At 40.6% G+C, this 25664-nt stretch overlaps 1 protein-coding gene across 1 annotated transcript in view; it reads right to left on the bottom strand.

The window, feature by feature from the left end:
• The window catches only part of PKP1 (plakophilin 1), a 47465-nt gene extending 22496 nt beyond the window's left edge, over window positions 1-24969 (bottom strand). Inside the window, exons 1-2 of the mRNA XM_035122175.2 lie at window positions 24556-24969; window positions 11909-12009 (exon numbers count right to left, since the gene is read on the bottom strand). Of these exons, the coding sequence (XP_034978066.1) occupies window positions 11909-12009; window positions 24556-24772 (318 nt within the window). The 5' untranslated portion in view covers window positions 24773-24969. The remainder of the gene's footprint in view (window positions 1-11908; window positions 12010-24555) is intronic.
• Between the last annotated feature and the right edge of the window lie 695 nt (window positions 24970-25664).

Raw genomic sequence — 25664 nt, 5'->3', positions numbered from 1 at the left:
CCTGAGCACCATGTCTAATGAAAGTAGAGTGGCCATGTGCTCTTTACACTGGGCAGCCTTCCATTTGAAGGGCTGTCCAGTCCAAGCCCAGCTTAAAGATGAAGTACCCTAAGAAGGCAAAGCAGGGGCCTTGACGTTGCCCATCAACAGTTACTACTTGTCAGCACACTGATCAGTATTCCCCTCTATGTGCTTTTATTTAAATTAGAATATCTCTTTTTTATAAAAAAAATATGTATCTGTATACAAAAAATATCATATGCAAATTTTATGTATTTCCTCTGTCTGGGGGATGCATAAGTAACCACCCTAACCGAAAGTAGCATTCCACTCAAACATATATTGTTTGGTTAAACTTGCTTGCTGGAATTACTCAGGGGCTGTGAAAAGAAGATAGAAGGATAACATCAGATTATTGGAAATGATTTAGACTATATTGATTAGAAAGGCAGTAAACTATAAGATGATTAGACCCTCTGAATCTGAAGCATGGGAAGTCTGATTAAATTTTATAATTTGGCAGAATATTTGGATTAATTGATTAATTGATATTTGTATAATTTGGAATATGATTGGATGGCATGGTAAACTTAATAAAAATGATTTTAAAAAAGAAAGAAAGTAGCATTCCACTCATTACCTTCGATAGGAAGAAGGAATGAGCTATGTACAGCAGAAGCAGTGACAGCCCAAGACATTTTGCTACCTGAAGCAAAGTCCACATGGCATACCCATCACCAATATTCGGGCCAAGATTTTTTTAAGGCTTTCTGCACCATATAGGAGGCACTCTTTTTCTGCCATACCCACCAGTGCTACTTTATGGAGCCATAGCCAAATCTACAGTCCTCCTACTCACGGCAGCTATAGCGAAAGGGGCAGGGAGCAGGATGATCAGGCCTGAATCAGGCTGGTGCAGCAATGGGGCCTGGATTGGGCCCAATACAGCTGTGCCTGGCTCATCCCCACAGGTAAAACACCCCTTTAAGGATATTGCAAAGTTTTCCATGAGTGGTGGCCAGTGGGGGGCTGCTAGACCTGGATGGAGCACCTCCTAATCCAACACACAAACACACATCTGATAGAAGGGGAGTTTAGGTTGCTCTGGATGAAACCAATGGCTGCCTTCATCTGGTCTCATAATGGTTCTGCCTAAAGCAAGTCATTTCACATTGCTGGTGAATTCCACTCTACTCAGCACCCCTTGGGATTTTTCTCATCACAATATTACACATTATTATGAACCGAGTGTATTTTTACCCATCTGCTCTCAACCACAAAGTAGAGGGGAAAGGACAAAAAGTGCAAATAAAATAGAGAATTGCAACCACAGGCCAGAGCTGTCTCAGCAATTCACTGAAGTTCAATGCAGCAATCTAAGAACTTCCTAATAAATTCTCATTCCCCCCCAGCTCACTGAGGCTTTTTGCATCTACTTAATGAACATATGTTCAGAAATTTGGATTTGTGAGGAATTTCAAGTATGTCCTGGCCTACAGGGTAAACATGTTGAACCATCTCCAAGATAGGAGTATCTCTAACCCTCTCTGGCAAAGTAACTCTCTTAAGAGAAGAAGAGAGACTGTGAAACACCCAGAGCCGGTGCTAGGACTTTTTGCGCCCTAGGCAAAATCACCTTCTGCCGCCCCCGGCGTCCCCTCCATAGGCGGGAGGAGTGCAAGCCAAAAGGAGAGCTCAGCACCCTCCCGCCTATGGAGGGGATGCTGTGAGCTCCTCAGTGGCTGCAGCAAGTGAGCAGCGGCGGCAGCAGCAGCGCCCATAGCTGAAGGTTTCAGCTACGGGCGCTGCCACCGCCACCACTCGCTTACTGCAGCTGCTGAGGAGCTCACAGCGTCCCCTCCATAGGCAGGAGGAGTGCAAGCCAAAAGGAGAGTTCAGCGCCCTCCCGCCTGTGGAGGGGGCGCTGTGAGCTCCTCAGCGGCTGCAGCGAGCAAGCGGGCGGCGGCGGCAGTGCCCATAGTTGAAGGCTTCAGCTACAGGCACTGCCACTGCCACCGCTCGCTCGCTGCAGCTGCTGAGGAGCTCACAGCGTTCCCTCCATAGGCAGGAGGGCGCTGAGTTCTCCTTTTGGTTCGCTGGTGGCGCGGGGGGTTGCGGGACAGGCTGCCCAGCGCCCCCTCCATTTCCGCGCCCTAGGCAACTGCCTAGTTCGCCTAAATGGACGCACCGGCCCTGGAAACACCTTAGTATGGATTCATTCAGTCCAAGTCTATTTGTGTGCTCATTTGAAGGTTACTCTTTTACCACACATTTCAAGCAGAATATACATCCATGTATCCATGTAACAATAGCAACTTCAATAATTTGTGCTTGAGCTTGCTTTCCCCTCGTCTTCTCTCCCACCCACCACCCCTTTTCTTCATGTATCATGTCCTTTTAGATGGTGAGCCTGAGAGCAGGGACCTACTTCAGATATCTGTAAGCTGCTCCAAGAGGCTTTTTCTGCCTAAAGGGTGGGTTTTAAAAATGCAATAAATAAATAGCCAAACCAGAATGTGCAGCAGCATCCCATGGTGCTTAGTCAAGAGAAGTAAATCCCACTGTATTCACTAGGATTTTTGCTTTCAGTTTGCACACATATTAAGGCTAGATCTAGACACATCAAAGAAGTGTTTCACTTAAATGCATTGTAAACTCATACAGGGAAATCCAGTAGGGAAAGACAGGACTCTACAGTGCTATCTGTTGTCACAGCTTTATATCGCATATACAATGCTTTTTCTTTACCAATCTAGCTGAGTCCTAAGTGTCTGCAAGACAGCTGCTAATCATGTCCCTAACATGATGCATTCAACCAAAGTGTTAATGTCAAAACTTCTGAGTTTGTTTTTTAAGCATGCATACCAGTTTTGCTCTACTGCATCACTGGGATTCAGTGGGTTTTCTGAGACCTTTTCCCTTGTGTAGAGTACTAGTCCAGTTAAAATGCACCCACATTTATGCCTTAGTCTTCCCAACTCAGGGAAGCGTTTCGCTGACACAAAGCTTGCCAAGACAGGAAGATGCATAGCTGCCAAGTTTTCCCTTTTCTCGCGAGGAAGCCTATTCAGCATAATGGAATTTCCCTTAAAAAAGGGAGAACTTGGCAGCTATAGGAAGATGTCCTTGTTGGAGACAGAACATTTTCCTTTCCTGTTAAACATGAGAAGCTATGGTCCTCTCCTGTCCATCTTACTGAGGGACCATCTGCTACCTGACATGGCATATCAGTTTAAAAGAAAGAAAGAAAAGAAAGCTGAAGAGCAAAAGTAGGGATTAAATAGCAAACTGCAATGCTGTCTATTAAAAGACAAACCATCAGCTAGAATCTTGGGAAAGAATGAGATGCAGAACCTTGGAGCCCGTGATATCAGGGTTCAGCTTATAGCAAAATTCAAACATTGGTTTTGATAATGAGCTTCTTTTAACACCATAGAAGCTGTTTTTCCACATCTCTGCAGGATAAATCTTGTGCATCTCACTCCACCCAAGTTGTGCTTGCATTGACTTGTTTCTAAGAACTTGTTTCGCAGAAAGGTGTCTTCCCAGAGCTAATAACTTGGCATCCACAGCTCCCAAGCTTCACTTGGAAGAAGAACATGTTAACAGCTCAATAGCACAGAAAAGGAGCCTGCCATTCCAAAATTCAGGATACCCCCTTGATAATTCCTTCTCATAAACACATTGAAATGAACAGTGTACAAACACACTTGTGCACAAACGTCTTTTCTTTTTGTTCTCCTTCCAGACACTTGATGTGGATAAATGCAAAAGAAAACAGAAGCCTTACATAAATAATATGTTAAGTCTTTAATGGAAACATAATAGCTAGCTTTTGTTAGCTGCAAATGCCCCAGGGACTCAACGTCTGTGCCAAGTTGCTATCTCTCTATTATTCTCTCTTTTACTTCTATAAAGGCGTATGACTTACAAAAAAAAAAAGTGTAGCCAAGGTAAGTCTCCAGCCATTCAAGCTAGATCAGACAGCCTTGAACATAGCCCACATAGTTTGAATGCAGCAAATGGCAACACTGGAGCAGCATCCAGGAGGCAAATAGCTGATCAAGCTAGCACTCAACTTGAAGTGCAAGAAGTAGAATGATGGAGAAGGGGACTACAAGGCCATGTGGAATTTAGTATAACAACCTTTGGGTCTCTCTCATTAGGCACTACCACCAAGACTGCTCCTGGTAATTTCCCAGTCTGTGTTGGGATGAGGAATCATTAGCAGGATCAGGGCTGAACCAAGACATTTTGGCATCCAAGGTCATAGCTGCCAAGTTATCCCCTTTTTTAAGGGATTTTCCATTATGCTGAATAGGCTTCCTTGCGAGAAAAGGGAAAACTTGGCAGCTATGTCCAAGGTGGACCCCAAAATGGTGTTCCTTATCTTGCCAGGGAAGAACGTGTGAGAGAAGATCTACAACAGGGACAAAGAGTAAGATTGACAGTGGGATCTGCTGCCTCTATAGATCTTGCCACCTGTGGCAGTCACCTCACCTTTCCTCATGGGTGGGCTGGCCCTGAGGATCAACTTAGTAGCCCTACCATCGCTTGATTTTCTTAAACCAGTATTGAAGAGCCATCTTTTCCCCGTAGCCTTTACTGGCTACTGCTCATCAAGCTATGGAAATGGTTCCTGTTTGTCTAGGTATTTGTTGGGTTATTTATTGCTTTTGTGATGGGCTCGTACTGATGTTATAAAATAGATAATTTCAAATGGTACAAATTATATTTTATTTTATGTCCATATTGTAAAGCACCTGGTGATGGAATTTCCTTGAAAAGTGGGTCATAAATAAATGGTGGGGTATCAAAAGCACTAAATCAATACCTTTGACACCATCCCAACCCACCTCCACACAAAACAAAACCCTTTCTTGCAAAAGCAGCTTGAACGCTTGAACATGTTGAGCCCTTGCAGCTTGACGTGAAACAAATATGTTTCAAATATACTGTATACCTTACAGACTGGTTAAATGCCAATTCACTCTTTTCAACAAACCTTTTGAATAGGCTGAGGTTCTGGCTCCCAACTTTGTGTGCATGCCAAGATCACCAAAAACAAGGAGCTAGTGATTCGGTGAAGAGCCTCTCTGCATTCTTCTGCCAAGTCCATTTGCAATTGAGGCTGCCTTGTTAGGTGAAGGGGCACTGCCCCACTAACCTAAGCTTGCCTTCAGCCAGGCCTCCAGCTGCCTGTTTCTACTACAACAACTCTAGGTAGTGGCAATGGCTATAACATTCTTTCTCCTGAGTCCTAGTGTTGTCCCTTGAGGGACGAGGATGCAGACAAAGACAGAATTAGTTGGCTCTGTTTGTCAATGGCTCTGGCTCCACCCACTGTTGACCTGCCTGCCCTACCAGTCCCAACAGACACCAGCACCACTGTCCATTTCCAATAGAAGGTGGCTGCTTTAAGCAAATATCTCTCTGCTTGAATTATTGACTGGAAGCAGTCAACGTCAGGATGGGAATCCTCTGTATACCAATTGTCCCCACTTTCGAATCTTGTATTAAGTTTTTGAAACTAACAGAGCCGTATGAAGCACTGTAAGCGAGAAATGGGGCATCTCAAAGCAGCAAATCCACAAGGGCAGTTGACAGGGGCAAGTGGCGCTGTGGGTTAAACCACAGAGTCTAGGGTTAGCTGATCAGAAGGTCGGCGGTTTGAATCCCTGCAACGGGGTGAGCTCCCGTTGCTCGGTCCCAGCTCCTGCCCACCTAGCAGTTCGAAAGCACATCAAAGTGCAAGTAGATAAATAGGGACCGCTCCGGCGGGAAGGTAAACGGCGTTTCCGTGCGCTGCTCTGGTTCGCCAGAAGCAGCTTTGTCATGCTGGCCACATGACCCAGAAGCTGTCTGCGGACAAACGCTGGCTCCCTCGGCCTATAGAGCAAGATGAGCGCCGCAACCCCAGAGTTGGACACGACTGGACCTGATGGTCAGGGTCCCATTTACCTTTACCTAGAACAGCTGAAAAGCATTAGAATCAGGTTCCTTGGGGGATCCATCATGCTTTGGACCCAGAAGATCCATAGATTCCTGTGCCCTGCCCTGAAAATCAGTTTTAGGCTTCTCTACTGGCCACCATTGATAGTAGCTTCTGCCCACCAATGACACTCCTCTCTGATGGCAGAAGTTTATGGGGATTCTAAAATTTTGCTCTAAACTATGACTGAGGCCAAGCAATCCAATGACCCTGGCCTGCTACTGTATACCAGCAGCTTTTTAATGTCAGCATAACATCAGTGTATCTTAGGATCCCATAGCAATCTGGGTGACATAGATGGAAAATATATTAATGCCTTATTAATCATCATCCACATAGTAATAATAATTTTGTACAGTACTTTAGTGTTGGATTATCTCAGTAATCCAGGCGTGCACAACTTGCCACTCGCCAAGTCAAATGCACCCTATCTTCCTTTTAAAACATGGCTAATTAAATATATTAACACCCCCATAAGTTAAGTAAGTAGCAATTATTGTAAATGTTCATATCACCAAAATGATTCACAAAGCACTTAAGTGATGTGATAATATGTTTATAATTTTTATTGTGTGAGGCTGTGGTCACCAAGAACTTTTCAGAAGTGGATCGCTATAATTCTCCACCCTGTCTAACTGCAGAAAGTGAACCACAACCTGCACACACAGACACAGACACACAGAGAGACAATTGGAAACTGAATAGGTCAGGCATCCCCAAACTTCGGCCCTCCAGCTGTTTTGGACTACAATCCCCATCATCCCTGACCACTGGTCCTGTTAGCTAGGGATCATGGGAGTTGTAGGCCAAAACATCTGGAGGGCCACAGTTTGGGGATGCCTGGAATAGGTCAATGGGAGAGACAGGAATTGAACCCACTCATGAGCCTACTTATCAGGTGGTTCCAATTTCTATAGCTAGCAAAGTGATGATTTATGAGAAAGATAGGAACTGAACAAAAAAGTACAGGTAGTTTAGTTACTTCTAGAGCAGCAGATGGTGTGGAGGTAAAAGAATGAAATTGCACAAACACATTGGGAGGAGGTTTCTCTCAGGCCAGAGGGGAAAGCCAAGGCAATGAAATATGATGGAGTGCCACCCTGAATGATGCATTGTGCACACCCTAGATCCTGCTTGCGAAATGCACTCATTCCAGTCTGTTACACACAACTGGAAGAGAAAAACTTGGATAACAAGTAAAAATAAAATAAAATAAAAAAAATAAAATAAAATAATTCTCTGCATTTGAAATATTTCTTCCCTTCACTGTTTCATATTTTTCTTTGACACTTTCCCAATTCTTTCAGAAGGCACAGATGTCCAAGTGTCTGTCTGTCTGTCTGTCTGTCTATTTATTTATTTATTTATTTATTTATTTATTTATTCCTGCATGCATAAAATTTGTTATTTTGTATGCTCTCTTTAATCAATTGATCCAAAGACAGCTTTGTCATAATTTGATCAGGATGTGAAACTGAATTTAGATGTTGTTTCTTCTCACACTCACACATAATTTGTTTTGTCATCGTATAGTGAAATCTATTGCATACTGCCCTGGTATCCACATGGCAGAATTGTTTAATATACAAACCAAACAAATAAATAAATAAACAAACACACCTATGTCTGACATATTGTCTGACACTAGCTTCAATCACAGGCAAGTTAAAAACAAAACAAAACAATTTTTATTCAACTTTTTATTGACTCTGAAATTATCCAGTTCTGCAAAAATATCACTGCAAGGTGGCTGGGGAAAAATGTTTCATGCTTAGTACAGCTCCTCATTTTTCAGTCTGGGTGGTATGATGCTTTAATCCCCAGATAAACAGATGATTCTCCTTCCCTCTCAGCTGGGCTGTAAAGGGTTTAGCTCTCAGTGGCGTCCCACGTCACTATTGCAGCTCAGCCAACTAGTTTCAGGGGATTCCCTGATGCAAGCAGTATAGGCAGAAGATTACAAAGATTTCCCTTATAATGCTGGTCAAACAGGATTACCAAGGACAGCGTTATCATAGTACAGTGGTGCCTCGCTAGACGAATTTAATTCGTTCCACGGGTCTATTCTTATAACAAAAAATTTGTCTAGCGAATCCCATAGGAATGCATTGATATTTTTTTTAAAAAAATTTGCCCATAGGAACGCATTAATTGAATTTCAATGCATTCCTATGGGAAACTGCGATTCGCTAGACGAATTTCCCATAAAACGAATTTGTCTAGCAAGGCAACCTCCGCTAGAAAAATCCTTTCTTTAAGCGAAAATTTTGTCTTACAGGGCGTTTGTTAAGCGAGGCACCACTGTACAATATATTTAGATGATGGCTATTTGAATGTTTTAACAGGATCCAATTTGCAGAGCCATGAAAAACAGCAGCTTTGTAACCTGGCCCGGTCATGGGAAACTCAGATAGCTGTGGATTTAACCAACACCCAACAGCTTCCATTATTCTTTTTCTCTCCCACTTGCACAGCATGATTCTTCTCTCATGTTTGCCCGAATCTGTCTGACTGCAGCATCACCGACTTTGAGTTTATACAGGACATTGTTAGGCGTGCCCTCTGCAATGAGTAGCCTTCATTCTCCCCAGCCTGTAAATTCCCTCGTTTACAAAAGATTTAACATGCTTCAGCAATAGTCATTTCATGACTAATTAAAGAAATATTTCTAATGAAACTAAGAAATACAGAAGCCGAGTGACACATGTGTGCAATGAGAGAATATGTTCTCCTGAGAATCTCTCCCTAGGTTATGGAATGTAATACGCAACAGAGTTTCAGAAAGCAATGATGCCCATTCAGTTAGCTTTATAGAGGGCAGAGAAATAGCTTGAACCAGTTTTCACACTGAACTTGGGAGACAAGAGAGTGTGCATGCTTACACTATGCTCTGCATAAAGTTTGTGGCTGCGTGTGAAGAAAATGTCAGTTATGTGTGTTTCATTTTGTAGAAGAGATCAGGGGAAGAAGGCATACAAAAAGAAAACTGGAAGGGAAGACATTGCATAAATTCTCCCCTTTATCAGGCTAACAAATTTGATGGTCAAACCAAGCGAGAGATATACTGTAATGCAAAAGTTTTTGTTCCTTGCAGGACAGATATGCACTCTGTCCTGAGACTTATTGCTGAGCACATGCTGTTGTTGCCGGGAAGGGGAGATCTTATGTTATGTTGTAGACTTCAATATTCCAAAGAGACAAAACCAACAAAAAAATGTTTCATTAATGAGAATGATCAAAGAATTGCTCAGAAGAGAAGGCAGCCTAAGGGAGAAACATGGTATGCAGTGGGATGGTATGCAGTGGGATGTCCTATTGTCCCATCATCATGCTCTCCAGGATAGGAAGTTCCCCCACAGCTGGTGATTATTTAGGCAACCCAGGTTAGTGAAGGATGTGGTTCTTCTCCATTAGGGCAATGAGATTCGTCTTTAGAGGGTTTGTGTGCTCTCCATCTTCCTTGTTTGTTTACGAAGGCTACTGTTTTTGTTTTGAGGTTAGTGAGAGTGCCAAGGAAACCAAGCTGAGCTGGCTATTTCCTGTGACAGGATGAGTAGTATATGAGAAGCAGCTTGGGAAGGCAGTGGAAACCATCCTTAAATGTGACACACACAAGGAAGAAGACAGCAGGAGTTTTGCAACAATCTCTCAGCGGGAGGTATGAAGTGGACTGTACACAACAATACCTGGAAGCTGCTGGGTGGAGAATGCTTATGCATGTAGGATTGTAAATAGGGACTGGCTCAGGATTGAGCCAGAAAGGCAGGGATGGATTTTGAGTGGCAAGACAGTCATCTCAGTACAGTTTCCTTGGGTGCCTGATTAGAAGTTAAGAACACTTGCCTCCACACTGCTCCTAGTTTCATTGCCGTTGTAATCTTTGAAAGAGATAAAAATAAAGTTGTGGTCTGTTTCTAGTCAAGTTCTGGTGTCCCTCCTTTATTACTCCACAATGCCGCTTGCTCTGTTCAAACATTGCTTCTGCTTGGCTCTGGCAAACTCACGAGATCTTGAAATACCATATAATATAAATGCACAAATACAGCAAAAATATATTTCCATAAACGTCTTCAAGCATGATCAACAACTGAGCCTCAACTGAGTCCATGGTAATGGACTTGCAGCCTAGGCTTTACATGAATGCCCCTACCCCAAATCTAAGTAGATGATTGGGATCTGAGTCAATGTATAGTTTTTAGAGTAAAACCGATTTATGCTAAACCTCAAAAATTACCAGGTGATTGTCTGGTGACATTAAATTCGCAGATAATTAAAGACAGAATCCTACAGACCAATTCTGAGCAGAAGCTGCACATAGACAACCAAAGAATAATCATACTTAAAGAAATTCCAGCTCGAATTTTGAGAAAAAGAAATAATTATATATATTTTTACGGAAGTACTAAAAAACCACAAGATCCGTTATAGATGGGAATACCCAGAAGGCATCTCATTTACATTTAATGGAAAGAAACAAAGATGTAGACAACCAAGTGAGGCGGAAACCTTCTGGGAAAGAAATAAGAAAAAGCTGAAAGCAAAGAGACCTGAACCAGATGAGGAAGAAAAAGGAGCCGTGGGGGGACAAAAAGAACAGGATAAAGATAATCTTAAGGACTCTAAATAAGGATTTGAAGATTTTGACTTGGAACATTAATGGACTGAATAACAAAAAGAAACGAAACAAATTAGAACATATTTTACGAAAACAAAATCTGGATATAATTTGTTTACAGGAAACACATGATGCTAGAAGACATAAAAGAGTGTTAATAAATAAAAGATTATAGAATGTATAGATTTATAGAACTGCAGAGTTGGAAGGGACCACATGGGGCATCTAGTCCAACCCTCTGCAATGCAGTAAGTTTTCACCCAACATGGAGGTTTGGACTTTGCTTCTTTGGATGAAAACAAAGAAACGAGGCATGATAATGTATATAAAAGAAAAACCTGAACCGGAAAAAATATATAAGGACGAAAAGGGAGGAGTGATAGTTGTACAGGTATCATCACAAGGGGGGTAGTAATTGTGGGGATTTATGCACTAAATGAAAAAAGTCAGAATTTTACAAAGAATTAGAGGGGAAAATGTTTGAATTTATGGAACAGAAAATAATATTAATGGTTGACTTGAATGGGGGTGGTCTCCCTAGAAATAGACAGAATAATAAGAAAATCAGATTCTAAAGAAGGAAGACTATAAATATTTTCAATCTGGTTGAGAATTTTAAATTGAATGATGTATGGAGATATAAACACTTGTTGAAAGACAATTCACACATTTCTCGGAGCCTAATTAGTCTGCTGGAAGAATTGCCTCAATATGGATTTCAGAAGAGATATTGATAAGAACAAGATAGGCAGAAATACAACCTAGGACTCTCTCGGACCATAATCCAGTATATCTGGAATTAAAAGGACAGCAGAACTCAACATTCAGATGGAGACTAAATGAAAGCTTATTGGAAAACCAATCGACCCTGGAAAAGGCAGACAACATTATGAAGGACTATTTTGAAATAAATTTAAATCAAGAGACATATATAAATGTGACTTGGGATGCTAGCAAAGCTGTGATGAGGGGCTTCTTCATACAGCAGAGTGCTTACAGGAAAAAGATAAGAGAGGCAAAAAAAAGGAGATCATGGAAGAATTAATGAAAAATTGGGGTGTGTGGTGTGATAAAGGCCCCCACCCCAAATCTAAGCAGATAATTGGGATCTGAGTCAATATATTCAGCAACACATCATATAGCATAACAGTGACATCTTGTTTTTGTTTCAAATGAGTTATTGCCTTTCCAAGGAAGAAAGCTATTTTTGCTTTGAGAGGTGCTCTGTAACAGAAGAGCCCCACCATTGTTTCTCCCCTTGCCTACCATCGGCGTCCCATGGTTCTTAGAGAAAACCTTACCCCATGTCCCCAGCTGTTGCTCCCTGTGTGAGCTTTGGCATAGTAGGTACCACGGGCTGTTCCATAGCTGTGACCATCAGCCAGACCATCGTACATGGAACCTGGAAGCAGAGCAAAAGAATTAGGTGTGAAAAGGAGGCACTCTGAATCCTGATCTGATTGAATATTTCAGTGACTGAAGGTTAGTCTCTCGGGAAAATAAATCTCCCTCCCTCCACCCAGTAGGTAAAGCACAATGGATTCAACAGTAATCAAGAAGAAGAAAGCTGCTTCTCCAATGGATATGGCTGTACTAGGCACAATGTCTGCCCATTAACCTACATCAAGTGAGAACTAGTGATGGATCAGTCCATGCCAGTTTTTCAGGTATTTGTTCACACTTCTGTTCCATCACACATTAATCTGTCAGTATTTTTTTTATAAAAAAAATACATATGCAAATTTCATATTTAAATTGTATTTAAACGTGTATTTAAATATGTGCTTTATTTTATTACAAAATGCACGTATTTTGTCTCAATGTATGCATTTCTAAATGCATACATTTATCTAAATTTCTTAAAATATATCTTTTCTTTACACATCTGGTACATTCATTGAGCCAAAAGTTATGTCATAACATTCAAATAAGTGCAATGTCTGTTTTTGTCTTGGAGATATAAATTTGGTTGGTTCACTTAAAAATGAATAAAATTATCCTCTATCCACAATAAGAGCCAGTTCACATGACTCCTATCTCATGAAGATTTTTTAAAAAACAAAAAGCTGAATTCTGAAATTTTCCATGCTTTGAATTTGTACAGAATTTTGTTTTAGCTCTAAAGCCAGTCAGATGAGATATTAGACAACCCATCAAACTGGGTGTTAAGTACATGATAAGATTCCTCCCAAATGATGTATTGCATAGTAAATGGTGACTGGTAAATGCTTCCAAGTGAGATTTCTCACATCACTTCTATCATATAAAAACCCCAGAACACTGTATTGAGGCTAGGAAATGTGATTCCTGATGATATGAATGCCCCTCTGCTCTCTGCCCCCCCCCCCGCCCCACACAACAGTTTAAATTGCACCCCATTGAATCTGTGCCCCAGTTATCAAACAGCCCCTAGAGACCTAAAAGCTCAATACGAGTAAGGCTGATAGGATTTATGGTATTCCTTAGTTTGTGAGAATAGATCTGCTTGCTAGCACATATTGTTCTCTCACAGAAGTCTGGAGTGGAGAAATGCCTGCCAATGAATCCTTTCCAACTGCGCTCATTTACACAACTTTCACTTTGCTTCTGTTTGAATTTTTTGCACAGTGTACAATTACTGAACAATGCCTTCTTTACCTTCTTCATCTACAAAAATGGGAAGCTGTCAAAATGGTAACATTTGACTGTTAAGGCAGCATAATGTAAACTAATGTCCAAAATTATAAGAAATGTGGCATGCGACAACTTCTTCAGAGGAAGTGCACATGAAGTCAACAGTTAATCAAAGTCCATTGTATGCAATGACATTTTACATGTTAAGTTAGGTCCATTAATTTCAATGAGTCTACTCTTGAGTAAAATGTCGTTGACTACTACCCACTGAGTTTCATTTATTAGTAATCAGCAACAAAGTCCAATAGACCAATTAAAATTAATAGAACTACCGTAAGTAATAACTAAGTAATACTCATTCATTTCAATGACTCTCCTATGAGTAGGATGAGAATTGGATACAACCCTTGCTGCACATAGGGTTGGGGCTGCAATCTTGTTATGTCCACTTACCTGTGAGCAAGACCCATTGAATTCTGAGGTCTGCTCACCACCACTAATGGCTACTTCATATGTGACCAAACTAAACATAGAATTCTAAGAGAGAAACATGTCCTGTTTGTGGTCTCTAAGGTCAAACCATGAGCAAAGGAGTGAAGTCTTCCTGGTGCATACATATGAAAGAGCCCCAATGAAGTTGCAAATAACTGTGGGTGAGCAATTTACATCAATTGATTTCAATGGCTCTACCCTGAATATGATTGAATTGCACCTTGTCCTATAATTTAACACTCCTGACGCAGAAATTGTGTATTTGCTGTTGCAGATAAATGTCCTGAACTGGAACAAATATCATTGGATCAATTGGGGGGGAGTAATCATTGGATGCCCAAGCCTTTCTGCAATTAAGCTAATTGTACATACGATGCACAGCAATTATTTAGACCTGCATTATACTTCTCATACAAGTCTGGGTTTTTGAACAAGAAACACAAGATGATGCACAATTATGTCAATTGTGAGTGGAAACACAAATAAATGTTGAACAATTATTCAAATGTCCATGGGGGGGGGCATATCTTATAATGCCAGTAGGTAAGAAGTTAATGGGACATCCATAAAGAATTTAGTAATGTTTAGTGCTTTGTCGTTATATATACACACACACACACACACACACACACGAGAGAAGCTGAGGATGTTGCCACCCAACTTCCATATATATATATATATATATATATATATATATATATATATATATTCTTCGCCGAAGAATTGATGCTTTTGAAATATGGTGCTGGAGGAGACTCTTGAGAGTCCCATGGACTGCAAGAAGATCAAACCTATCAATTCTTAAGGAAATCAGCCCTGAGTGCACCCTGGAAGGACAGATCGTGAAGCTGAGGCTCCAATACTTTGGCCACCTCATGAGAAGAGAAGAATCCTTGGAAAAGACCCTGATGTTGGGAAAGATTGAGGGCACTAGGAGAAGGGGACGACAGAGGACAAGATGGTTGGACAGTGTTCTCGAAGCTACGAACATGAGTTTGACCAAACTGCGGGAGGCAGTGCAAGACAGGAGTGCCTGGCGTGCTATGGTCCATGGGGTCACGAAGAGTCCGACACGACTAAACGACTAAACAACAACAACAACAAATATATATATATAATCTATCACATTTAATTAAACCTTCAGCCATCTTTTGTTCTAGGAGGTTGTTCTTTGGCTGAGGGCAACCTTCTGGCCAGCAGCAGAGGAACTCTATAGAAGGGGAAGAGGAGGTGGAGTTTCATTACAGGCTTAGCAAGTTTCTTCAGCCCAGAGCACTTTTGCACCGGCTTTTTGCAAGTGTATCATTTAGCAGGGAACAGGGAAACCCATTTGAAATTAGAAATGCTAGAAGGAGGAAGGAGGCTGAGTTAATTCCCATTCTCAAAGTGCCTGGATGTACTATGCTGAGAAAGCCTGCGTGGAACGTTGATTACATGTAGTATAATGCTCCCAGGGCAAGGGCTAAGTATGGGCTAGTGATACTAACTGAATTCTAAGCAGGTTTGGGCTGGGTCACTGCCTGCAAGGGAGACTACCTGGGCATTCTGTGTAAGCTGCCTTAAAAGGATGGAAGAAAAGTGGAATAGAAATGGATGGAATGTAGTAAAATAAAATAATGGAGCAGCTTCACAATTTTCTGTGGCATTCATGTTTGCTGAGGAAACAGCTTGATGCTTTTGCTACAGAAATTGGGCCTCCAAATTAGGGAAGGGAGAAATTCACACTTCTGAAAACTGTATGCAAACTGAAACACAGCTATTCTTTGAAATTCATTCTCAAGATTTTGTGATGCAGTTCTTCAATCTAGAAATGGGTAACACAAATGTGTATCAGTGGGGAAAGCTGCACAAAATGCCCCTATAAGTGAAAACTTCACACAGAAATGCTTTTTTATATGGAAAACTGCATGGAAATATGTGCATATTCAGCAAAATTGCACACAAAAATGTAGACTTAAATGATGATGAATTTTGGTGAGACCTTTTTTTAAAAAAGGCATGCAGATGTGTTGAATCAAACTTAATGTAAGAAAATAAGAAACTGAGAGAAACTGAAATTGACAGATGTCTCCCATTTCCTACAAATACAAAGCTGACACATCCAGGGATTCCTGACTTGTTGCATTTGCCTGGCAGAAGTCTCCAAGTGCTTCAAGGAATGCATCTGACGTTCACATTTCACATATCCACAGAGCAAGCCCTAGTATAACTATAGGATACACTGTTGCTACATAAACAATGAAATAACTATAAGGCTGCAATCCCAGTCCCACTTACATAGGAGTAAGCCACACTGGATTCAACAGATGTTACTTCTGTGCAGTCGTCCTTAGGATTACGCTGTAAACCAGGAAACTAGCTAGTTGTCTTTGAGCAAATCACTCTCTCTTGCCTTAACCTCCTTTACTGGTTGCTGTTGTAAGGCGAAAATGCTGTTTCGGTATCCATTTTCTAGTCTGCAGTTATGCTAATGGGCACGGAACCCACTCTGCACATGAAACTCTGGTGGGTTACCAATATTGCAGTTTAATTTGTAGTGCTGAGTATTTTCTGAATAGGAAACCCGATATTAATTCAATGCTAAAGCACATTGCCTCTGTGGGATGGGAATAGGGTCACAGGGCCAGTATGGTATATAAAACAGCATTTTCTCCTTCTTTTGCTCTCTTAGGTAGTATACCTGAAGGAGCATCTCCACCCCCATCATTCAGCCTGGACACAGAGGTCCAGCTCCAAGGGCCTTCTGGTGGTTCCCTCACTGCGAGAAGAGAGGTTACAGGGAACCAGGTAGAAGGTTTTCTTGGTAGTGGCGCCCACCCTGTGGAACGCCCTCCCATCAGATGTCAAGGAAAGAAACAACTATCTGTTTTTTATTTATTTATTTTTTTGCGGACTCAACTATCTGACTTTTGAAAGACATCTGAAGGCAGCCCTGTTTAGGGAAGTTTTTTAAGTTTGAAGTGTTGTTCTGTTTTTAGTGTTCTGTTGGGAACCACCCAAAATAATAATAATAATAATAATAATAATAATAATAATAATTGGTGAGAATTTATAGAAATAGATTGGCCTTCTAAATCACACTCACACATTTCTTTGCCTTAGTCCTCTGGGAATAATTTTATGAGGCAAAACTCTTCTGATATGTATGTGGTGCTGTAATCACATACAGGACTTTGTGTTCATTTCATCAGGTCCCCACAAGTAATCCACCAGGTGTCACACATACATGAAAGCATTTGGGTTCTCATGGGAGAAATGATGTTATCATTTTATCCTAATTGACACCTAGTGAACCATGTATGGTCCCAACATGCAACAAAGTGGGTCCCATTTCCCACTCAGACACCGTCAGTGAGAAGAAGAGGAGGAGGAGGTGGAGGTGGAGGAGTTGGGATTTGATATCCTGCTTTATCACTACCCAAAGGAGTCTCAAAGCGGCTAACATTCTCCTTTCCCTTCCTCCCCCACAACAAACACTCTGTGAGGTGAGTGGGGCTGAGAGACTTCAAAGAAGTGTGAATAGCCCAACGTCACCCAGCAGCTGCATGTGGAGGAGCAGAGACGCAAACCCGGTTCCCCAGATTACGAGTCTACCGCTCTTAACCACTACACCACACTGGCTCTCTGAGAACTATACTGGTTCATTCATAATCATCTTTCCTGTGTGCACCATGCCAATAGAGGGAAAAATATATGGCACAATTCAACCCACTCACTTAGATACTGTAATGCGTAATCCCTTGTAGAAGCAAGGTCGTTGATATACAGACAGATGCTCACAAGGTTCTGGAGTGCAAGGAGACTAGGGTTGCTGATCAGCCAGATTTTACAGGCCCTGCCAAAACTGAAGGATGCCAGACAAATCTAAAAAAGAAAACTTCAGCAGAGTAATTTCTACTATTCAACTTCATAGAACAGTGTAATAAAGCAATGTGCTGTGAATGTAAATATATGTCAAATTTGCAGCACTGTGTGGGGATCTGCCCCTTAATAAGAAGTGCATGGAGGTGGCTGGTGCCATTTTGCAAGTTGCATGTGTTAAGTCTGCACATATGTGCACTGTTCCCCACTGTTACCATTCAGCTGAGAAAGCCAGTCCAAAGGAGAATGCAACCCCCTTCCACTAAGTTGTGTCTTCTGTTTTCTCCCACTTAGCCTCTCAGTGTGGTATCCCATTGGAGGGGTAGATTGAGAATAAGAAGTACAAATCTAGACAAATCTTTTGCATGCTGGCATGCACAATCTGGATAGATGATTATGATGGTGATGATTATGATTACTATTCTCATTACTATTATTATTGCTTTCTGCTTTATCTTTGAACTAAGATGACATTCAGCATCAGAAATGAGCAACCACAAAGCATAACAACAAAACCAGAAACTAAAACAAACAAACCACTTGATCCCTTTTTCAAAAAACATTGCTACTTGTTGAAGAAAGAGGTGATTAGCCTGAATTGCCAGAATTTCTGAAAACAAATATTGGCATGCCGACTTGTGTGTGTACTTTTCAGCATACCTATAGCTCTGGACTGCTGTGTATGTGTGTGTTTTATAAAGACGTGTGTCTATCCAGCTGGTTAACCTTATCTTTGAAATGGAAAGCGATAGACAAAGGTTAAGCCACAGTTTATGTTTAGAAAGATATCAGCTGTCCAGGAATCCTGATGGTACTGAAGGAAAGGACACACACCTGGAATCTCACGTGGGCATTCTCCACACCTTTCTGCACACAACTAGAATTCATTTTTGTTATCAGCTGACAGTAATTGGTGTTGTGAGCGCCAAGTATTTTGTATGGTGCAATTCCACTTATGGGGACAAGCTTAAGGTGCAATCCTCTACTCATTTACCTGAAGCCAATTGGGCTTACTTCTGAGTAGACATGTATAATATTGCACTGCAAGGCTCTCATGAGATCCCCAGTGGCTCTGCATCTTTAAAACCCTGGTTTTTTAAAAAATCAAACATTTAAAAGTAGCAACACAGTGCTATAGTGTGTTATTAGTGCATTTAACATGAAAAATGAAGAGAGGTGCACAGTGAGTGATTTATTATCCCAATGCATTTCTGAGTAAAAGAAAAATAGCAATAACTAAAAGCAAAAGGGACTAAAATGCAGTGTGAAAGCAAAACACTTAAAGAGTAAAAGTGCAAAATATGTAGATGGACAGCATTTGGGGAAACAAATGTTATTTCTCTTTAAAAGTCCTAAACTATGCACAAATGTTCTAAGGCAATGAGCACTCGAAAGATGTTGATCTTTGAAGCATCTGACACACCCTAAGAGACTTTGACACTATTTAAATTCTTAACTTATCAAAAAAATATCTAGTTTCAGTCCTTCTGTATGGATTTTCAGCTTACATTATACTGTATGGTGTTGTGGGTGTTCTGCACAATTTTCACCTCATGCTACTTGCCTGTGTTGTTATTGTTGTTGATGGCGATGTTTTTGCAGAGCCATGAAATGGCATCACTATCTAAGGTCCCCCCTCACAATTTGGGGAAGGGCTCAATCTCCAGCATCTCCAGGTAGGGCTGGGAGATAACCCTGTCTAAAATCCCAGAGAGTCGCTTCCAGTCAGTGAAGCCATTACTGAACTAGGCAGACCGATGGCATGACTCAATATAAGACATCTTCATATGTTCCGAATCTGCACATGAACCATATAGCATTGACCAAGGTGGACCATATTGTCTCCAAATGTGCAGAGAGTTTGAGTTTATGTGCTGCAGTTTCATCCCTTGCAGCCATGATATTAGGTGGTACATCTACATTCCCAAACATTAGTAAAGATCTGGCCTCTCCTACTCCTCTCTAGCTGTAAATCTGGAAGATACCAATCAAAGAAGCACCACTATACTTTCTGTTTACAGTGGAACCTTCGGGTTACAGACTCTGCTAACCCAGAAATAGTACCTCAGGTTAAGAACTTTGCCCCAGGATGAGAATGGAAATCGTGCACCGGTGGCGCAGCGGCAGCGGAAGGCCCCATTAGCTAAAGTGGTACCTCAGGTTAAGAACAGTTTCAGGTTAAGAACGGACCTCCGGAACGAATTAAGTTTGTAACCAGAGGTACCACTGTACGTAGTTCACATACTTCTTTTCTTTTTGCCTTTGTCATCAGTAACACTTCAGAAAAATAAACAAATACTTTATGGATTCCTTTCATTAATATGAGAGGTTGCAAGTATCACCAATATTATTATTATACTTATACTAATCTGCACAATGGAAAAACAACAACCTGTTTTTAAAATGTTATGTATATACAACCAATTGACAACTGAGCAAACCTACAAAGCCTAGTGTGTGTTGCAATGAATGCAAATACATTATATTAATGTGGAACATCAATTGCACAAAGGAGAGGTGGAGATGGGTGGGGCCAGGTTAGCACTACAGAGCCACTACCATTCCCGTTGCATTATGGGTAAGATTCAGCATAACATACGCACTTAATTTCCATTTATTTCAATGGTTCAAATTCAAGGGTTGAAATTTTCCCATGGTAGCCAAAGAAGCATTGCAAGTGCTTACATTTGGCCTGATAGATGTAAAAATATAAAGTATAATATAAATGCTTAAAACAGGTAGCATACAGATTCACACTTCAAGAAGACAAGATTGGCTATTGGCCAAATACTCATTTTACCAGAGTATAATACTGTATATATAATATTATAAATATACAAAGTATAATACCTTTTTACCTTTAATATGTAAAATGAACCTAATATGCCACTGATCATTGACAAGCAACTCCTTAAAAGAAAAGCTAAGAAAAAACCCAAAATACGTCTTCCTTAAATTCATAAGTCTTGATTTTATTCTGTTTAATAGCCATTTACATAATCGGAGGCTCACGTTTATTGCCTGATGAATGACCAAGGCAAAATCCTCCTTCCCTCTCTCCTTGTACATTGATGCAAACTGCCGTTGCTCACCAAAGATGCTATCTTTCTGCCATGCTTTCCGTTTGCAGAATTTCCATTTATCTGTCTTGTTCAACATTATCTACATTGTTCAACAAGCTATATACAATGATAACAGTTAATCTAAAACCAATCATCATGACACACAAAATTGTTTCCTATTATCCAGGGACTATTAAAATGTCTATAAAAACTGAGTTCGTGACAGCTTTCTGAAAATTAATGGACTTCATTACCCTTAAGAATCTATCCATTGAGAAAGAAACTGTGTTATTTCCTTTTCTACAACGATGTCAGTCACTATGTCCACTCCAATATAATAATTCTGATCCTAATTATAATTTTTTTACTTCTATGATAGATGCTCAATTTAGGCTTAATTTCGGATTCTGCTTCTTTTGCACTTTATGTTAGCAACCTTTCAGGCAGGCAGGCTGCCGGTAACAGCTATTTCTCTGCAATTTCTTATCTGTGTTCCATCAGCACTCTAGAGAGATTGCCATCCAATTTTAGCAACTTATTGTTGCTCAGATGTTAGTTATACAACTACTTAATGAACTTTACATCCATCAAATACTATTCTGCCATAAATCACAAGTTTGCAATGTACAATTAATTTGAAAAGGGTGTGTAGACTTAGCCTATCCAGTCTAAAAAAGAATTCTTTTGGGTGTTGGTATTTTCTGGACATCTAATAGAAGACCAATGCATGAAACCATTTTGTTTCTCAGGAGCAGAAAGCCTGTGGGGTTCATCTACAACTACTAAAGGAGATTATGTTAGAAAGACATATTTTCACTAAAGGTTTACTCAGAGTAGATCTACTGAAATTAATGGACCCAAGTCAGCTGTGGTAAATAATTTCAACAAATCTATGCTGCATAGTTCTAGCATTGTGTCAAAATAGAAATATTGATTCTTTTAGAAAACATGCAATAATTTTATTCAATTTAATGTAAATTATAGAAATAAATACGTTGGGTTACTGCTCAGATGTGTAAATAACACAATTGATGGATTTAAGATACTGTGTTTTCTGTTTTTGCTAGATACCATCCACCTAGCTGATCCCACCAAGCCATCATTCTTACATAAAAAGTAGACCTAACATAATAAACACAAATTCCAATTGTTGCTGTATTGGTATCCTCAAATGCCCCTTTAAACATGCAGGGTGCTTCCAGGTGGGTATTTATTGTGGGATGGCATGCTCTTCACATGTGCAATTTTTTTTTTCATTTTAATTTTTGCAGCATCCATGCAACATTGTTGACATCAAAATGCCAGCAAGGACTTTTCCTCATTTAATCCAGATTTACTCTTCCCAGTGGACAATCCAATAAATTCTTTTAAAAACCAAAAACTTGTGGAGGTTTTTTTTCTTTGCAATGGGAGTTTCATTTATATCTCAATGACTTTTTCACCCTATCTCTCAAACGTGAAAAAGTCATACGCAAAGTGTCTTTCCAGAAGTTCGCTGTTAAACTTCAACACCGATCAGTCCATGCCAGCACAACCAGTGGTTAAGGATGAGAGGAATAGCAGCCCAGAACATCCAAGGGGCCTTGATCTAAGTAAATGTTATTTATCTCTTGAATAAAAATTGTCACATTTCTAAAAACTGGCTAAGCCACTTTCCCATAACACTTAACCAACCAACTGAAGTCTTAACTATAACAGAAGTTGCTTACAAAGGATAGCCTTGGTGCAAAATATATGAGTTACAAGGAGTACACTGTTCTATCAAGCCCAATTGTGAATAAACAGGCGACCTATTTTATCCCAGGAGGATTGTTTGGGGTACAATTATTTGTTTGTAAGCGTCTTTAAACTGCCTAATATTCACCGGAAAAACCTCTATGTGTTATACAAAATAGCATTACACCAACAAAACAGTACAATAAAAACTGAGACAAAACATTAAAAACCCATTAAACCCTATTAAATAAAAATAGATGAAAACAGGAATTCAGAAATGACAGTCCAAATCTTGTGGGTCAGGGAACGTTTGGTAAAACCTGAAATCTTTCCGGTAGCAGAACACCAAGGGGCTTATATCCACACTCAGCTGTGCATAGCTTTGCTGAGTGACCATAGGCAAATCCTTTTGCCCACCTATGCATAGAGGATACACAGAGGATAACCTTTCCTGGTAGAATCCTTTGCTATTTTGATCACAGAATATATGGATATCAATGAAAGAAATGCCAAAGACAAATGCTTCTTGTTGCACATTACTTCACACTTTGCTTTTAAAGGAGTCTTATCTTTCCAAAATGAGCTGAAATTTACAGGGCCATGGGTCTGACTCTCAAGTCTGAGATACGAAGGACAAATTATCTCACACATGGATAAGAGTTTAAGACACAACTCCACAGTGTTCTTCAGCCAAGTGTCCTGCCATGAGACAAGAGTAGCATGTCTTGTTGACTTTCCCTAAGGACCACCAGGGACATAATGCACAACTACCTAGCATGCTGCTTCATTTTAGGGTTCTTAATTCACATAGTTAGTTACTTCTCACAATCTCCCTACAGTGCATACAATCTGCTGGAGTAGTTTTAAGTATAAATTCCTCAAGATGTGAGTCATGAAAATACAAAGTACATCTATAAATGTGGTTTTAGCCTGAATGATTCACTCCCAAAGATTTTCAAAAGAAGCAGCAGCAGCAGCTTGAAATCATGAAACTTCAGTGTCTCAAACAAAAAGAAGGTGTGTGTTAAAGTGCTCCCAAATTAGATTTTTAAAAACCTCATTCTTTGAATAACAATGTCATGAACTGGGGAGGCAGAGGCTAGGCTTTGGGGTTTGCTCAATAATCTTAGAGCACTAATTAAGAACAGTGATGTAAAAAGCACAAAGCCACACACTTTGCTTAATTGATATGTGTGTATGTGTGTTTTTCAACATCATTTGCAGTTTAAGGTGTGCAGAAGTTGACACATGAGCTGTAAAATAAAAACCAGGGGTGGTTAAATCCAACTAAGTTATACTTCTGGAGGTACCATTGAAATCAATAGACTTGGGTTATGTAAATCTATTGGTTTCAGTGCGTCTGCTCTGTGAATGACTAATGTTGGATATTCCTCCACTGTCTGGAAAGTTACAGAGTACTTAGATCAGTGGTGCAAGTAAGTAGTAACAACATTCTCTGTTTGACAGTCACAGCAGACCTATGGACATGCCTTAATTTCAACTGGACAACTTTCCTGCTCAGGTGCATACCATTTCCAATTTGTAGATAAATAGACTTGAAATGCTGTCAAGAATCCAGATAATATCAAACCCTTGGATCTAAGTTAAATTGTGCATTACAAATCTCATTGGTTTTAGGGGGAATTGCTTGACTTCTATGATTCCATGACTCTAAATTGGAATGGTTTGCTCTCCTGCTGAAGTCCGTGGAATTTATCTGTGGTTAACTTTTGCAAAATTGTACCAGTCATTCACACCAATGAGTTTCATCAGGTCTCAATCACAATAGAATTACGGGAATCCTGAGGATGAAACCGGCTAGAAGATGTTCAGCTCCAACCTACTTTGTCTCAAAGCAGAAGCATTTGCTCTTAGCACCACCTTGCAATTCCAAATCAACCTACACACTCCAAATCAAAGGCCTTCAGCTTAATTAGATTCCCATGGCCTATCTTGAAACCACCAAGGCTGGGATCTCCAAATCCCTATGTATCCCTCAAGATTGCAAAACGTCCTTGGTATCACCACAACACAAACCTGCCGAGAGAACCAAACAACACCAGCTATATTGAGTCCCATGGACAATGCCCAATACCACACATCCTTAAGCTCAAAGAGGCATCGGATGGGGCAAGTGCTGTACAGCCAAATTTCTCACACTCAGCGGTCATCCCTTGTTAATCCCAGCAGTGATAGGTATTTACCTCGGTTGGAGTGGCCTGCTGCATTCGATGCTGATGAAAGGGAGGTCTTTTGCTTTTGCCGTTTCACCGTCATCATCACCTGCTCCTCGACCCGTTGTTTTCCTGTCCCCCTATTTTTCAGCTTGTGATCCGAGGGCAATGCTAGAGTAGAATTGGCCTGGTCCTGGAAGCACTCATAAGCCAGTGCTGTTTTCAGTGGAGAAGGAGAGTGAAGCATGGTTGCAGATGGGGTGGCAGTGGGTGGGATGTCACCTGTCTCTCTTTTGTGACTTAAAAAACAAAACAGAAACAGCAGTACCAAAAAAAGAGGCTTGTTCGGGTGTAGAATGTCAGGGAGCCCTCCTTGCCATACGTCCGTCTGCTGACAGCTGCTCTTTCCCCACACTCTGCTCTCCTGTGTGTGAGTGAGCAGGCACACCCTCTGCTAGACTGGATATACAGCCTTCAGACTATGTCTGCACACACCCACTTCTGTACTCTGGTTGCAGATCTAAGGCAACATAAGACACTCATCCAGGTGCAAGAGAGCTGGTGACCCCGTTGCTGCTGCTATTTAAGTGACTGTGCTTTGAAAAGTTAACATAAATGTAGCAAAGGATTAGCAACCATGGCAGGTTGGCAGTGTGGGGTAAAATGTAACATCGAGGTTGCATCCTACATACAGTAATTTTATCTTCGCCTTTCTATCACTGACAAAAATGATTGTTCTGAATAATTTTAATTTTGGCAAGTTTCCCTCATTGCACCTGGTTAATACCTCCTACACTGAATAGGGATGGGCAAATCTGTCAATTGCAGTTTTTCCTTTTTCCACTCTTGTTCAGTTCACATTTCCATATCAGTTTGTGAATATTTCAGTCCTTGTGAACATTCAGCAGCATTTTACTGCAAGTTTCTCCTAATATGCACATCTTTGCATGAAATTCTGCCTAATACATATCTTTCTGCAAATCCATTTTTATACAGACTCCAGCACCCCAATGTTTATAAAACTATGGGATGAAAAACTCAGCTATGTATACCTTGGCTCCAACAATGCTCTGTAATCTCTTTCCAAAACACAAAATACTTTGTCTCTAGTGGCAAAGCTAATTTTGTTTCTGTTTTTT

Source organism: Zootoca vivipara, chromosome 7 (genome assembly GCF_963506605.1).
Source record: "Zootoca vivipara chromosome 7, rZooViv1.1, whole genome shotgun sequence".
Taxonomy (NCBI): domain Eukaryota; kingdom Metazoa; phylum Chordata; class Lepidosauria; order Squamata; family Lacertidae; genus Zootoca; species Zootoca vivipara.
The sequence above is the reverse complement of the archived record's forward strand: the minus strand, read 5'-3'. Positions and strand labels throughout refer to the sequence as shown.